The 15,042-nt window shown below is 40.8% G+C and overlaps 1 protein-coding gene across 1 annotated transcript in view; it reads left to right on the top strand.

Moving 5' to 3' along the window:
• Csmd2 (CUB and Sushi multiple domains 2) overlaps positions 1–15,042 on the top strand; it is a 607,037-nt gene that overhangs the window by 114,955 nt on the left and 477,040 nt on the right. The window contains exon 3 of the mRNA XM_012516868.2: positions 10,701–10,813. Within this exon, the coding sequence (XP_012372322.1) occupies positions 10,701–10,813 (113 nt within the window). The remainder of the gene's footprint in view (positions 1–10,700; positions 10,814–15,042) is intronic.

The raw sequence follows: 15,042 nt of genomic DNA, 5'->3' as shown, positions 1-15,042 counted from the left end.
TAATGTTGGTTCTTCCTATCCAGAAGAAAGGAATATCTTTCTATTTTCTGAAATCCTCTTTGATCTCTTTTTCCAGAGTATTGTAATATTCACTGTATAGATCTTTTACTTCCTTTGTTAGATTAATTTCTAAGTATTTCATTTTGTTGGATGCTGTTGTGAGGTGTATTTTTTCTCTACTTTCTCTCTCAGTGAGTTTGTTATCTGTGTAGTGGAATGCTATTGACTTTTGGGTATTGACTTTGTATCCTGCTATACTACTGAATTTTTAAAATTAGTTTTAGGAGTTTGTTGGTGGAGGTTTTTTTTTTTTTGTCTTCCAAGTAGAGTATCATGTCATCTGCAAATAACTTTTTCTTTATCTATTCTTATTCCTTTTATTTCTCTCTCTTCTCTAATGGCTATAGCTAATCATTCCAGAACTACACTGAACATGAGTGGTGATAGAGGACATCCTTGTTTTGTACCTAATTTGAAAGTAAAGGCTTTCAATTTTTCCTCATTTAGAATTATGTTGGCTCTTAGTTTGTCATAGATGGTTTTTATCAGATTGAGGTATAGGCCATCTATTCCAATTTTCTATAGTGCTTTGATCATGAGTGAGTGTTAGACTGTGTCAAAGCCTTTTCTGCATCGATTGAGATGAACATGTGGTTTTTGGTTTTGGCTATGCTAATATAGTGTATTACATTTATAGATTCGAGTATGTTGAGCCATCCTTGCATCCCTGGCATGAATCCTACCTGGTTGTAGTGTTTAATTTTTGTAATGATTTGCTGTATTCTATTTGTTAGTGTTTTATTGAGGATTTTTGCATCTGTGTTCATGAGGGAGATTGACCTGTAATTCTCTTTTTTGGTTGAATCTTTCTCTGGTTTTGGTATTGGTATAATACTTGCCTCCAGGAATGATTTTGGGAGTATTGCTTTCTTTTCAATTTCATTGAAGAGTTTCAGGAATATTGGGATTAAATCTTCTCTAAATTTCTTGTAGAATTCAGCTGTGAATCCATCAGAACCTAGACTTTTCTTATTGGTAAATTTTAAATTGCATTTTCAATTTAATTGGCTAATACTGGGTTATTCAGAGTTTCTATATATTTTTGATTTAGTTTTGGTAATTTTTACCTATCTGGGAATCTGTCCATTTCTTTTGTGTCTTCAATTCTGTGAGAGTAAAGATTTTCAAAATAACTATTGATAATCTTCTGAATTTCCACAGGATCTGTAATAATTTCACCTTTTTCATTCTTTATTGTTTGAATTTGAGTTTTTCTTTCCTCTTTTTGAGGAGGTTGGCTAGGGCTTTATCAATTTTAATCTTTAAAAGAACCATCTTTTTGATTCATTAATTCCTTTTATTGTTTTCTTTGTTTCAATTGCATTAATTTATGCTCTAATCTTTATAATTTCCTCCTGTCTTTTGGCTTTGGGCGTGGTTTGGTCTTCTTTTTCAAGAAGCTTGAGATGCTATATTAGTGTGTTTATTTATTCTCATTCTGTTTTCCTAATATGTGAGTCCACCATTATAAATTCCGTCTGAGAACAGCTTTCATTGCATCCCACAAATTCTGGTAACTTGTGCTTGAATTTTCATTGGATTGTAGATATGTAATTTCTTGTTTAATTTCATCTGTAAGCCATTGGTTCCTGAAGAGGGTGTCATTTAATCTCCATATGTTTATGAATATTTATGGTTTCTTTTGTCATTAATTTCCAGTTTCATTGCACTATGGTCAGATAATATGCATGTGATCATTTTTGCGGGTTTTTTGTATTTACTTAAACATGATTTATGGACTAATATGTGGTCTATTTTATTTTATGTATTTAGTACAGGGTCTACAGTGTATCACTACACAGATCAGACTCTCAGCAATCCTCCTGTGTTCAACCACCTAAGTGGTGGGATTACAGGCATGCACCACCAAGCCCAGTCTCTGTAGCTGTCTCAGTGTGACCCAGTGGTGGGGCTGGCATGGCATGTTGGAGATCAAACCCTGGTCCCTGCATCTGCCTAAGCAGGTGCTTTAATCTGATGAGCTAAATGGCCAGTCCTCAGTGTGGTCTATTTTTAAAAAATGTCCCATTGCAGCTGAAAAAAATGTATAACCAGATGTTGTTGGGTGGAACCCTATATGTCCACTAAGTCCATTTATTCAAAGGTTTGGTTCAGTTCTGCTACGTCTTTGCTAAATTTTTTGTCTGCTTGACCTATCTTTTTGAGATAAGGGGGTGTTAAGGTCTCCTGTTAAGATTATGGTATTGGTTATTAAATTTTTCATGTCCATTAAAATTTGTCTTGTATAGTTGAGTGCTCCCATATTTGATGCATGCACATTTATGACTGTTATCTCTACCTCTTGGAATTTTCTCCTAACCAGTATGTGGTGACCGTCTTTATCTCATTTGATCTTTCTTGGCTTGAAGTTCATCCAAGATCTTGTCTGTGAACAAGATAGCTACCCCTGCTTTTTTCTTAGGTCCTGGAGCATGTAGTATCGTTTTCCATCCTTTGACCTTCAGCCTATAAATTTTTATAGGTTAAATGTGTTTCTTGTATACAGCATATTGTTGGATTTTGTTTCTTAATCCACTCTACAAATCTATTTCTTTTAATTGGTGAATTGGGTCCACTTATATTAGTTGTTATAATTGATATGTATTGACTTATTATGTTTGTCATGCTATTTTCTTGTTGTTGGTTCCCTACTTTTCTCCTGTGTTTGTTTGCCCTGTTTAGTGGTTTTTTTCCATTGTCATTATTGGAATTGTGGGCATTTTGACCCCTTTCTAGAATATCTTTTAGAAATCTCTGTAAGTTTAGTTTGGTTATCATGAATTTCTTCAGTTGTCCTTTGTCATGGAAGTATTTTTCTTTTCCATTAAACTTGAAAGAGAGTTTTTCAGGGTTTATCAACCTGGTTTGGAATTTGTTTTCTTGTAGGACTTGAAATACTTCACTCCATGCTCTTCTTGACTTGATAGTTTGTGAGGAGAAATCTGCTGCTATTCTGATGGGTTTTCCTTTAAATGTGATCTGTTTCTTTTCTCTGGCAGGTTTTAGTATGTTGCTCTTGTGCTGAATTTCTGGAATCTTGATTATTATGTCTGGGTGTAGTTTTAAATGAATTGATATTATTTTGGAGTTCTTTATGCCATCATTACTTGAATGTCAGATTGTTTCGCCATACTTGGGAAGTTTTCTGCTATTACTTCTGCCCGTATTCTTTTTATATCATTTGTGTTGGCTTCTTCTTTCTCAGTGATGCTTATTAGTCTTACGTTGTTCATCACTGCATCCCCTTGCAGCTGTTGAATTATTTCCTGGATCCTAGTTGTTTTTAAGAGATCTGTCCTTACCTTTTCACTAGCTGCTATGTTGTCTCCAAGGTCTGAAAGTCTATGAAAATCACGTTCATTCAAACGATTTTGCCAACTTGTGATGGAATTTTTAATTTCTCGTATATCACTTTGAACCTGATTCATGCATTCTGTTTGTTTCCTATATTGCTCATTCAAGGTTTCCATCATTTTTTATGCTCCTCTATTTTTTTTATCAGTGTCTTCTTTAGAAATGCTTGTAATTTTTTCATTATAGTTATTTCCTTTTTTAACCTGGGAGATTATTTCTAATCTGATTTCCTCTGTACCCTTCTGCAGTTGTTTCTTTACTTCAATTGCTATTATTTCATAGATTTCAGGTGTGTGGCTTCCATTTCCTTCTATGCTGATGTCTCGGGTTTATTCTGGGTGGGCTTGGAGCCCGATAATGCATTTTTGCTCCTTTTTTTCATTTTCTATTTCAGAAGAACTCTTTATTTTTATTTCTGCAATACTTTTTTGTGAAAGTTTGATAGTAGATAGCTGTATCATTGCAATCAGAGCCTCTGTGCAGAGTCTGTTCCTTAGGTATCTCTCCAGTGCCAGAGATTCTTGCTCTGTGTGTGTGTCCCAAAATTTTGCTTTCTCTGTTTATTGAGTGAGATGTTGGTTTCTGTTTAGCACTGACTTCCATCCTTCAGTATAGGACTTTTGTGAAGTTATTACCCAAGAACCTCCCAATATTATTACCCAAGATAGAACATGTGGTTGAGGCAGATATGATTTCCTATTTATAGTAGTACGATTAGAAATACCAATAACAGGTAGTGAAATTTAGAAATTGACAAACTTTTGTAACTAATGAGTTTGTATTTTAGACCATAAGGGCAAACACAGCTGTATAACAAAGCAGTTCTTAAGTTGGGAATTTGTATTTAAGATAGTTCCCCTGAGTTCTTTCTGTCTGGGCACTTTCCCTTCATATATTTGGAGTCTTCCAGGCACACTAGCTCACCCCAATAACCTGCTACCACCTCTGTGCTGCAAGAATACTCCCATAGGACTGGACCTTGGTCTGGGCCCCACAGAGCCTAGCAATATGCCTCAGCTCACCGGGTCTACATCTACCGAACTGGAACTCAATTGACTGGTCCTGGCCTGAGTCTGGCTGCTGTGTTTGGCTCCTTCCTGCTGCTCCCCATCACAGTGGACCCACTGGGCCCTGCTGGCTGCTGTGCTCTGCAGCTCCTTCAGGGTGCTGCCCACTGAAGTGGAGTGGACCCACAGGACCCTGCTGGCTGTTGGGCTCCATGGCACCTTTCAGGTTCAGCCAACCAAAGTCGGTCACTCTTTATAATGACTTGTCAAGTGAAAAATGGGGAAGTCTCCGGGTTTTGTTTGTTTACTCCAACACACAGCATACTTTCCCTTCCTCTGTGCAGGGTCAGCAGCTTCTCTAAAACTAATCTAAGAGGTAATGAATGGAGAGAGGAGGAGAAAGACTGATGTTTCAGGTATCTAAGTGGGGAGATCCAAGAGACCCCTTCATGTTAAAGTGATCTAGCAACCCTGGGCAGTGGTAAATACCTGCTAAGAGAAAATGCATAGCAAGCTGCAGGTCCATATTTTGCAAGTGGTAAAACTAATGGTTTGTTGACAATGTACATTAGCTATTCTCTGGGTCAATTTAATACCAAGAATCTGGGATCTAGGAACCTTTAATGGTAGTGCAAAAATATTGTGGAATTAATATGGGGGATAAAATTAACTCCAGTCAGTGGGAAGAAAGTCATTCTCAGAGACACTTTGATGGGAGAAGCCCTGGAAAAGTCGGTAATGCCTCCGTGACACCATGTGTAGCTGAAGAGAAGTCTCTTCCTAGGAAGTGACTGGGAAGCACTCCAGGGGCACAATTCTGGTGCATATGGGTGCCAGGCGCTTGCAGCTTCTGTAAATTGTGTGCACCAGAATATGACCAAATATGGCCCAGGGAGACAGAGCTTTGGAGCTGGATCTAGTAGAGGCCTGGCCCTATGGAGAGCAGTTCGGTGTTCTAATGGTGAGGGTCCAACATGGTGCAGCTATTTGTCACTGTCAGATATGAATATGTCAGAGTGAGAAAAGGGTATCTGATACATATGCAAATAATAATAAAGGGACAGGTGTATGGTGGCCTGGGCTCCATTTCCAGCAAGACCCCATTGGGTGTTGCAGGTGAGGGGGGATCCTGTGGGGGAGTAGGAAGAGGCAGCAGGCAGGCAGTGTGATGGGTCTGGCAAGGACTATGAATGAGCTCAAGGTCCAATCCAGGAAGATGAACTTCAGGTCACATTCAGTGGAGGGCTGGGGTACTGTCCAACAGAAATATGATGGTATATAAAATAATATATAATATGTTTTAATCCTGAAGTAATTACAGATTCAGAGGGAGTAGCAAAGGTAATACATAAAGACGCAACCTTCACCTTATCTCCTTATCTCACTGGTTACATCTTACATAGCTATAAGAAAACTGGGAAATTGATATTGGTGCAGTGTGTGTGTGTGTGTGTGTGTGTGTGTGTGTGTGTGTTTCTGTATCATTTTGCCACATGTAGACTTGTGTAACCCCCACTGCAGCCAAGATACAGAACTTTTCCATCATCACAAAGATCCCTCTTATGGTCGTATATAATTTTTCTTCTTTTACCGTCTCTAAGCCCTGGCAGCCACTAATCTCTTTTCTACCTCATTAATTCTGTCATTTCAAGAATGCCATATAAATGGAATCATACAGTATGTGATCTTTTGAAATTAGCTTTCATTTCACTCAGCATAATGCCCTTGAGGTACACATAAGTTCTTACATATAATAATCATTCACTCCTTTTTATTGCTGAGTCTTATTTCAATGTATAGTGTTGTAGTTTGCTTAATGAGTAACCTATGTGAGGATAGCTTGGTTGTTTTCATATTTTGACTATTATGAAGAAAGCTGCTATGAACAATCATCCATAGGGTTATGTGTGGAAGTAAATTTTCAGTTCTCTAGGATCAATCATTGGCTTGTATAATCCAGTTGTTCTAAATCATCACTAGCACTGTGTGTTGTCATTATTTTACTTTAGCTGTTGAAATGCGTTGCACTAATATATCACTATGGTCTTAATTTTGTATCTTCTTAATGACTAGTGATGTTGAACATCTTTATGTGTATTTATTTGCCACTCATATATCCTTTTGGAGAAACTGTCTCTTTATATCTTTTGCTAATTCTCTAATTGGATTTTTTTTTTTTGGTGGGGGTAAGGGTCTACAGAGTGTTCAGGCTCTCACTACCAGATTGGGCTCCTCGTGATCCACCTGTTTACAGCCTCCCAAGAGCTGGGATTACAGGCACATGCCACCATGCCCAGTCTCAATTGCCATCTCTGCATGTGGGCGAGGCCGGCATAGCAGGCCTGGGATGAAATACCCAGCCCCTGCGCCTGCTTGCAGGCCCTTTAATCTGCTGAGCTATTTGACTGGCCCTCTAATTGGATTTTTGTATTCTTTGTTTTTAATTTTAGAGAAAGGCATTCAGTCTTTCATTACTGTGATATTAACTGTGGGTATTTTTAAGATAATTTTACCAAACTGAGAAGTTTCCTTTATTTTTAGTTTCCTGAAAGGTTTTTATTATATGGTCATGCATGAGTTTTGAATTTGGTCAAATGCTTTTTCTCTATCAAGTCATATGGCCATCTGAGACCTTTCTACTTTTAGCCTGTCGATATAGTAATATATATGAAATGTTTATTTAGCACATAGTTTCTATAAACTTCAGTCCACAATTGGTTGGCTTCAAGGCACGGTGGCTTGACAGAAACATTCATGCTGCCCACAAGGCAACAAAAGCAATGAGGGGAGTGAGGGAGGGGGGAGGGGAGAGAGAGAGAGAGGGATTTTTCATACACTGAACGAGCCTTGCATCCTTAGAATAAACCCCACTTACTTATGCCAATATTTTGTTCAGGATTTTGTGATTCTATTCATGAGGGATATTAACTTTTTATTGTCTTTATTTGTATTGTGCTTGACTTTGGTGTCAGGGTAACACAGACTTCATAATATGAGTTTGGAGGGGTCCCTTTCTCCTTGGTTCTCCTGATTATGTTGAGGAGAGTTGGTGTTAATTGCCCTTTACATATTTAGTAGAAATCTCTAATTAAAACATCTTGCTGTGGATTTTTTAAGGAAATTTTAAAGTTACTAATTCAATTCCCTTAATATTCTTAATATTATGAAACCATACAAATGATCTGTTTCATATTGGTAGTTATGGAAATGTGTGCTTTTCAGAGACATGGCCATTTTCATTGAGCTTGTAATATTTCTTTATTCTTTTGATAGCTGCAGGATCTATCTTTCTTAACCCTTGCCAACACTGGATATTAGCCAGTGTAATAGGTGAAAGATGAGTCTTGTGGATTGGATTTTCATATTTTAATCTTAATTACACGGATGCTCTTTGTGGTTTTTTTTTTTTTTTTTGCCTTCCTTCTCTTTATCTTTTATTTATTGATTTGTAAGAACTCTTTCTAGTTATGAATGGTAATGTTCTCTCTGTCCTATATATTATATATAACCTCCTAGTTGGCATCTGTCTTTTTATCTTTTTCCAGTTTCTTTTGTCACATGTATATGCTTTTAATTCTCATGTCATTAAATCATTGGTGAGATCTCTTTAAGGCCTGTGGGTTATCATGCTGGCTACTCAGTCAGTTCCAACAGATAAGAGCCAAAATCAAAGTAGCTTTAGAAACAAAACAAAAGAAACAGAGAAAAGAAGTAATGTTGACTTATGGAACTGGGCACTGAAAAGATAGCTTTCTCTGCTTGGCTGGATCAAAGATCTCAAAAATCCATCATCCAGCCTCTATCTCCTGCTCAGCTTTTGTTTATATCTGTGTGATATCATTTTCTCTAAAGCTCTGAGTGATATAAAAAGACTACTGCAGTCCCAAGCTTACATTTTAATGATTTAAGACCCCAAACCAAAATACTTTCAGAATCTATCATTTCCCGTGGAAAGACTCAAGATGACCTGTACGGATTGGGTGCCTTTTCCCTCTTCTTCACACCTTGAACCAGTCCATAAAAATGAAGGATAAGATGTCATGGTCAATTATCTGTGCCTGGTGAGCGGATAGGGTATCGGAATAGAAGATGGACAGGTAGAAGTGAAAGAAGTCCTTTAAATATGTCATATTTACAGAAGCCTTCCCAAACATGATTTATTAAATATTTGCTTCCTTGTGCTTTTTCTACTCAAAAAAAAATTTTGGTCATTTTAAAAAATTCTTTTGATACAGAGTCTTGCTATGCAGCTCAGACTCAGTGATCCTCCTGTCTCAGCCTCCCCAGTGCTGGGATTACAGGCATGTGCCACCACACCCAGTTCAGGGGCTGCATGGTGTGCCCAGGGTTTGGGGCTTGACATGGTATGTGGTACTAGGGATCAAACTCGGATCCTTGCACTTGCCAGGCAGGCACTTATGCCACCAAGCTATCTCCCCAGCCCCTATTCATAACTTTTTAACCCCTGTGAGAAAGTGAGAGAAGATGTGAATACGGAGTAAGGTAGGGATTCTTTGTGGGACATTTTAACACTTGAGGGAGGATGCCTTGAAACTTACTTGGTTACCCAATTCACGATCACCCTTTTGTCTCTCTTCCTTGAGTTTATTTTGAGTTAGCCTGCATACTACAAGATTAGAGTGGTGGGTAGGATAAAAGCTTGTTCTAGTGCTTGGTTTTGCAAAAAGGAATTCATTTGCCTTCTTTAACTTGTCTGAGCTCAGTACTCATATTCTTCATTGGTCATCATGGGCATCAATATGCCATATAACAATGGCATGGAGCAAGATCTGTGAGTAGTACAGATATCCCCAGCTACCCAGAAATTATGGGGGTAAAGGGAAGCCTTGAATTCTTTCCTAGTGTCCTGCTGGTGAAGGCAGGCAGTGTGAGCCTTAGAGACAAAATAAAAGGCAGAGGTGGAAGGAAACTGGGCACTTTTCCACCATTACCTGTATGAGTACACTGATGTCTTTTAGTGGGAATCATCATGCATGGGTTCCTCCCCTCCCTGTGATAGACAAGTTCTTTCCTAAATATGTCCCAGAATGTCCAGTGTCATTTTTTAACTGTACTAAAATCTTTAAAAATGACTCTCTTGTGCTAAGAACATATTTTAGGTTCAACAATTTCTTTCATTTCATTCTCTTCTTTTTTATGTAAATTACCCAAAGAAAATGTAAACATTTTAATCTTAAAGCATGCACAGCATGATTCCACTTGTATGAAATTATTTCATTGAAGATGATCCCATCTATTGATCTTCCAATCTCTTTGTGCATCAGCTGTCAGGAGTGATTATTTCTAGATTGTGTTGGGTTTTTTATTTTTTGCTTTTTTCTTTTTAAGCTAATAAGTGCTCTCTTCTACAAAACAGTAGATAGACCTTTTAAAGAATAAATGATAAGCATCCACATGCTGTTATTTAGATTTGTATTTATTACCCTTAGTCTGTGAAAAAAATATTGTATATTTGTAATTACCAATTATAAATTCATGAAGTTTTCTGTCCAGAACTTCAAAAGACCTCAGCTAGAAAGGAGAGGACAGGAGAAACTGGAAGAGAAAAGAGAAAAATATAGCAGTCAGACCTGCAGGTTGGGACATTAGACCATAGATTTGAGGGAGTCACTTTATGTTCCTGTGTCACAAGACTTCAGAATCCCATCACTTCTACTGAAAATCAGCGTGCCTTTGACGTCCTCTTTGGGCCTCCATATGTTAGTCAGTTTTCTGCTACTGTTACTAATTACCAGAGGTAAGCAACTTTAAGAAAGGAAATGTTTATTTTGGCCCATGATTTTAGAGAGTTCAGTCAAGGGTTGGACGCTCTAATTGCTTTTGGGACTGTGGCAAGGTAGCATGTTATGGTAGAGAGCACACTGCTTACCTTAGGGCAACAGAGAACCAAAATGAAAGAAGCAGGGATGTGGCTCTGTGGTATACAGCATTTGGCTGGCATACGTGAGGCTCTGAATTTAATGCGTAGTACTTCAGGGTGAGAGGTAAGGTCCTAGCATCTCCTTCAGTGGCATGCCCCAGTGGTCTAACGTCCTCCCTCTAGGGCCCTCCTCCTAAAAGTTTGACTACTTCTCAGCAGCTCTGCTCTGAAGACCAAGCCTTTTCCACATGGGCTTTTGGAGAACATTCAGAATCTGAACCCTAACACCCTCATGCCCAGATCAGCTCCACATATCCACCAAGTGCTCAGTAAGTGCATAACTATACATGGTTTCTCAAGGGAGTCATTCTCTCTAATTGTGCCTATTTGTCTTTCAGACTCACTGGCTTTCAACTGCCAGCCACCATCGTTAGCGCAGCCACCACCTTGTCCCTGCGTCTCATCAGTGACTACGCAGTCAGCGCCCAGGGCTTTCATGCCAGCTATGAAGGTAGGTGCCTTCTGACTCAGCCTCAGGAGCCTGAGATGTGGTGTTGCCAGAGCCACAGGCAGGGCCGTGGTGCTCTCAGCTCCCACCAGCGCTGTCAAGGCTCGGAGCTCGTGTCTGTCCTAATAAGGCTGATTACTAACCGGTAACCCAGTTATTGCAATGGTCTCCGCTGAAACTGAGATGGAAACCACAGCTCAGGTGCAGTAGTTTATCCTGAGGGCCTGAGACCATCTGCTTCTCTATCCTCTTTCACTAGGTTTTGCTGTGTTTTGGAACTTCTCAAATTCTGCTTTATAGTAAGCTTAATTGTATGAGGTTCCCTAGGTTGTTCTGAAAAGAAAAGGGATAGCAACCCTAAGTAAAAGAAATAAAATGAGCAGCTGTAATCTCGGTATAGTGAGGCAAAGAGTCAGTTTTATATCATTCAGAAAAAGAACAATCAATTTTTCCTTAATAGCATGGATTAGGGTTTTTTAGTTTGAGCTATGCAAATAATTTCCACTTTTCTCAGTCTGTTTAAATATGGTGTTAGAATTCAAATTAACACTAATATCTTCAGATTATACACTATTATTACTATTAACTTTATTATGTTAGTTCAGAGGTGGTACTTCTAGATCTCTGTCATTTCCCTAGGAAATTTACATCTCATTAATAGGTAATTATGCCATTCTTGGCTAAGACCAGCACTTCTATTTTGTGTTGAGATCATTAATAGGCATATTTTAAGACTGTTAATGATAATTAATAACAGTAATGACATAACACCCTAGTAAAGCATGCCAATTATTTGAAAGCTTTTTTCCCCCTTGCCTTTGTTTGAGAATTTAAAGGATAGGTTGGGTGGGGTGGCATACTCCTGGAATGCCAGCTACTATCAGTAGGGAGGCTGAAGCAGGAAGGTTGCAAGTTTTTAATAAAGGTAGCAAAGTGAGAACCTCTTTAAAACACACACACACACACACACACACACACACACACACACACACACAAATAAGCGGTGTTTTCTTGAATAAAGATATAGCAGTAGAAATAGATATTACCTTTTTCTTGGTCAGGAGTATACCACGCAGATAATGCAAGTCTAGCAAAATTCCCCTCCCTGCAGGTAAGGGAATGGGGGAAGTAGTTTGATGAGAAATTGAGGACTCCTGAGAAATTAAGGACTCCTGAAAGACATAATTATTTTTAACTGATGATTTCTGAGAAGGCTACTAAGTTCCACAAGCCTTTAACCAGGGGCTTCTGACAAGTCCATTTCACTTCAGCTGAGGCCTCCTGACAAAGACCTACCTGTTTTTATTTAAAGTGAGGACCCCTGTGGTATCTTGAGTGCTTTAAATACAACAATCAGCTCCTCGCAATACCAAGTCCACGTTTTTGGTCATCGTGGTTCTACCTGCTCCTGGCTAGGAACCCAAACATTCTCTCTAGATTTGAGCTACCAGGCTGTTACTTAGTAAGGCCTTCTCAGAAGGTTTCTGAATGTCTCTGGTCCCAGCTCCTTCTACTGACTGTGCTTGGGGTGGGGGTGGGGTCAGTGACTCTAGAAGAGCTGTTTACTAGAGGCTCTGGGAGTGACTGGCACAGGTACCCAGGTCCTTCTGGGGTCTTCATTAAGCAATCCTTGCCAATCTTTGTCAAATGTAGGCCACTGATCCTTAGGTGCACCATGCTATTAGGAGGACAATGGCACAAGGCCAGCATCTCTCCGTCAAGCAGAGCAGATCTGTGGACACACTCATGGGCCTTTTGAAAACAAAGGCTTCTAGTCTATAATTCACAATCATTGTTTATAGCTGGACATCAGGAAACTCTGAACGTCTTGAAATTAGAGACCAAATTCTGAGAATACGTGCATTCTCAGGAAAGTATACAGCAGTGGTGAGAAAATTCAGGCCCCTAACCATATAACCATCCAGGAGTTTGTTTCTGTCAATAAAGTTTTATTAGAATGGAGTCCCACCCATTTGCTTACATGGTGTCTAGAGGTGTTGCATGCACTCAAGCCAGAGCTAAGCTACTGCAGTGGTGGATGTATGACCTGCCAAATGTACAAACACAGTTGCCCTCTAGCCTTTTGTGGAAAGACTTGTTGACCCCTAGCCTAGAGCTGTCCTGTCCAATACAGTCGCCACTGGCTCCATGAGACTATTTGTATTTAAATTAATTAAGGTGAAATAAAATTTAAAATCCCATTTCCCAGAGGCAGTAGGCTTACACCACGTGGTTAGTAGCCATGTCTGGCTTGAGGCTACCATGGTGGCCAGCATAGATAGAGAGTATTTCCATTGCTGCGGAAAACTGCTGGGCAAAGTTCATCCAGAGCTTTCATCAGATAAAAGGACCTATGATACAGAAGAGGTTGTGAAACATTCAGGAGAAGTGATATTGGCCAGTGGTTCAGTCTCGGCTCTCACCTGCCTCAGGCATCCCAGACCTGAGAACTCCAGGCATTCTGCAGTGAGATGCACAGGACAGGACTGCCTCAGCCATGGAGGGTGGCAGATTTCTGAGAAGGCTCGCAAGGGAGGCCACTCAAAGCCTGGCACACACAGGTGCAGTGACTGTGTGAATCTAGGTGCTGTCACATATGCTAAGTTTTTGTAGGATTTGTGGGCTCTTTGGCTGGTGGTGTTGTACCACATGGAGATGTGGGTCATGGATGTCCATGCAGACAAGGAAATTTGGTACTCATAATCCAGGGCTGCAGCCATCAAATCCTGCTGGGTTGACTTGGGTGTGAACCTGGGCTGATTTGTGCCTTTGGAAAACTGTGAGTCACTACCTTTGTTTGGCACGATTGACAGGGTGAAGAAAGGGCTGGGGGAGTAAGAGGGAGGGAGCAGGGGCAGCACTGCTGAGAATAGACCCTGCAATGTGTGTCTGATCAGCTCCATCCTGGGGATTTGCAGCAGGAGCTCAAAGAATCCCTGATCTGAGGGATGTGCTGATAACTACCCATTTCTTGGACCTGTATCCAACTGCCTGGGTGACCATGGGTAGAATTTTAACCTCTCTAGGCCCCAGAGAGGTGAGGGAAAGAGGAAGGAGGTCTTATGATTGAAAGAACTCTGTGAAGATTGGTCTTTCAGGGAGAGAGGTCAGCTGCTCCTTCCAAGGCAGAATCTGCTTCAATACTAGCTTTTGGTGATAGACACAAAGACAGGCAGACAGGCAGACAGGCAGACAGGCAGACAGGCAGACAGGCAGACAGGCAGACAGGCAGGCAGGCAGGCAGGCAGGCAGGCAGGCAGGCAGGCAGGCAGGCAGGCAGGCGGCCCTGGTGCTGTAGCCACCCAACCCCACCCTGAGCCTCTGCCAGGCTGGGCTGCTCCCCATCAGAGCAGCTTTCTTTTACTCCCTGCTCACCATGTTGCTGGCTCCATGGCAAAGCGGCATCAGGGCACCGTTCTCCCATGCTCCCCTTGGCTGGCATCACTGAATGTCTGCTATCAAAGTGAGCTTGATCCTCCTCCACCCTCACCCGGAGTGTGAAAACCGCAGATAAGGAACTGAGCTGCTGCTGCGGATTTGGGAGGAAGGTGAAGGCAGGTGAAGGATGTCAGCTCCCGGCCGCTGCCACTTCAAGGGAAAGATCAAAAGGCCAGTAGTCAAACCCAGAGCTGACAGCAGATGCTTGATTTGTAATCCCTGGGGGCAGGAGCTGGGAAGCTGGACTGGAGGAAAGGGATCAGCTTGTGGTAAGCACTGACTGCATGCCAGGCACTTTACATACATGATCTCATCTAATCCCCACGGCAACCCCATGGACACGGGGTGCTATCTCCACCTTACAGATGTACCCCTGGATCTCAGGAGAGTCTGGGTGGCAGCTTAAGGCTACTTGATGGCCAAGAGTTTTAATGTGGCTTTTCAGGCACAGAAGACTCTATTCTTGTCTTGTACTTTGATCCTTGCAAAACTCCTTGAGTAGGACAGAAGCCATGCACAGGGAGAGTGGTGTGACATCAGAGGCAGGGAGGACTCAGGAAGCCGGGTGTGGCTTCAGTGTGGCTTCCGGCTGGTGCATGTCATCACAGGGATACAATCAAAAATGTGTTCCAGGGCATCTCATCCAGGGTCACCAAAGAAGCCCATCCTGTAGAATGCCCAGTTAATTTTTTTTTTTTCTTTTTTTTGTTCCTCGAATGGCTTCAGGGCACTTTTGGCCAGCGGGAGAGTTGTGAGGTTCGAACTCCAGCAACCTGAGGCTGAGAGCTTTGTGG

Source organism: Octodon degus, unplaced genomic scaffold (assembly GCF_000260255.1).
Source record: "Octodon degus isolate 3935 unplaced genomic scaffold, OctDeg1.0 scaffold00130, whole genome shotgun sequence".
NCBI classification, from domain to species: Eukaryota; Metazoa; Chordata; class Mammalia; order Rodentia; family Octodontidae; genus Octodon; species Octodon degus.
This window is presented reverse-complemented; position numbering and strand designations above follow the sequence as displayed.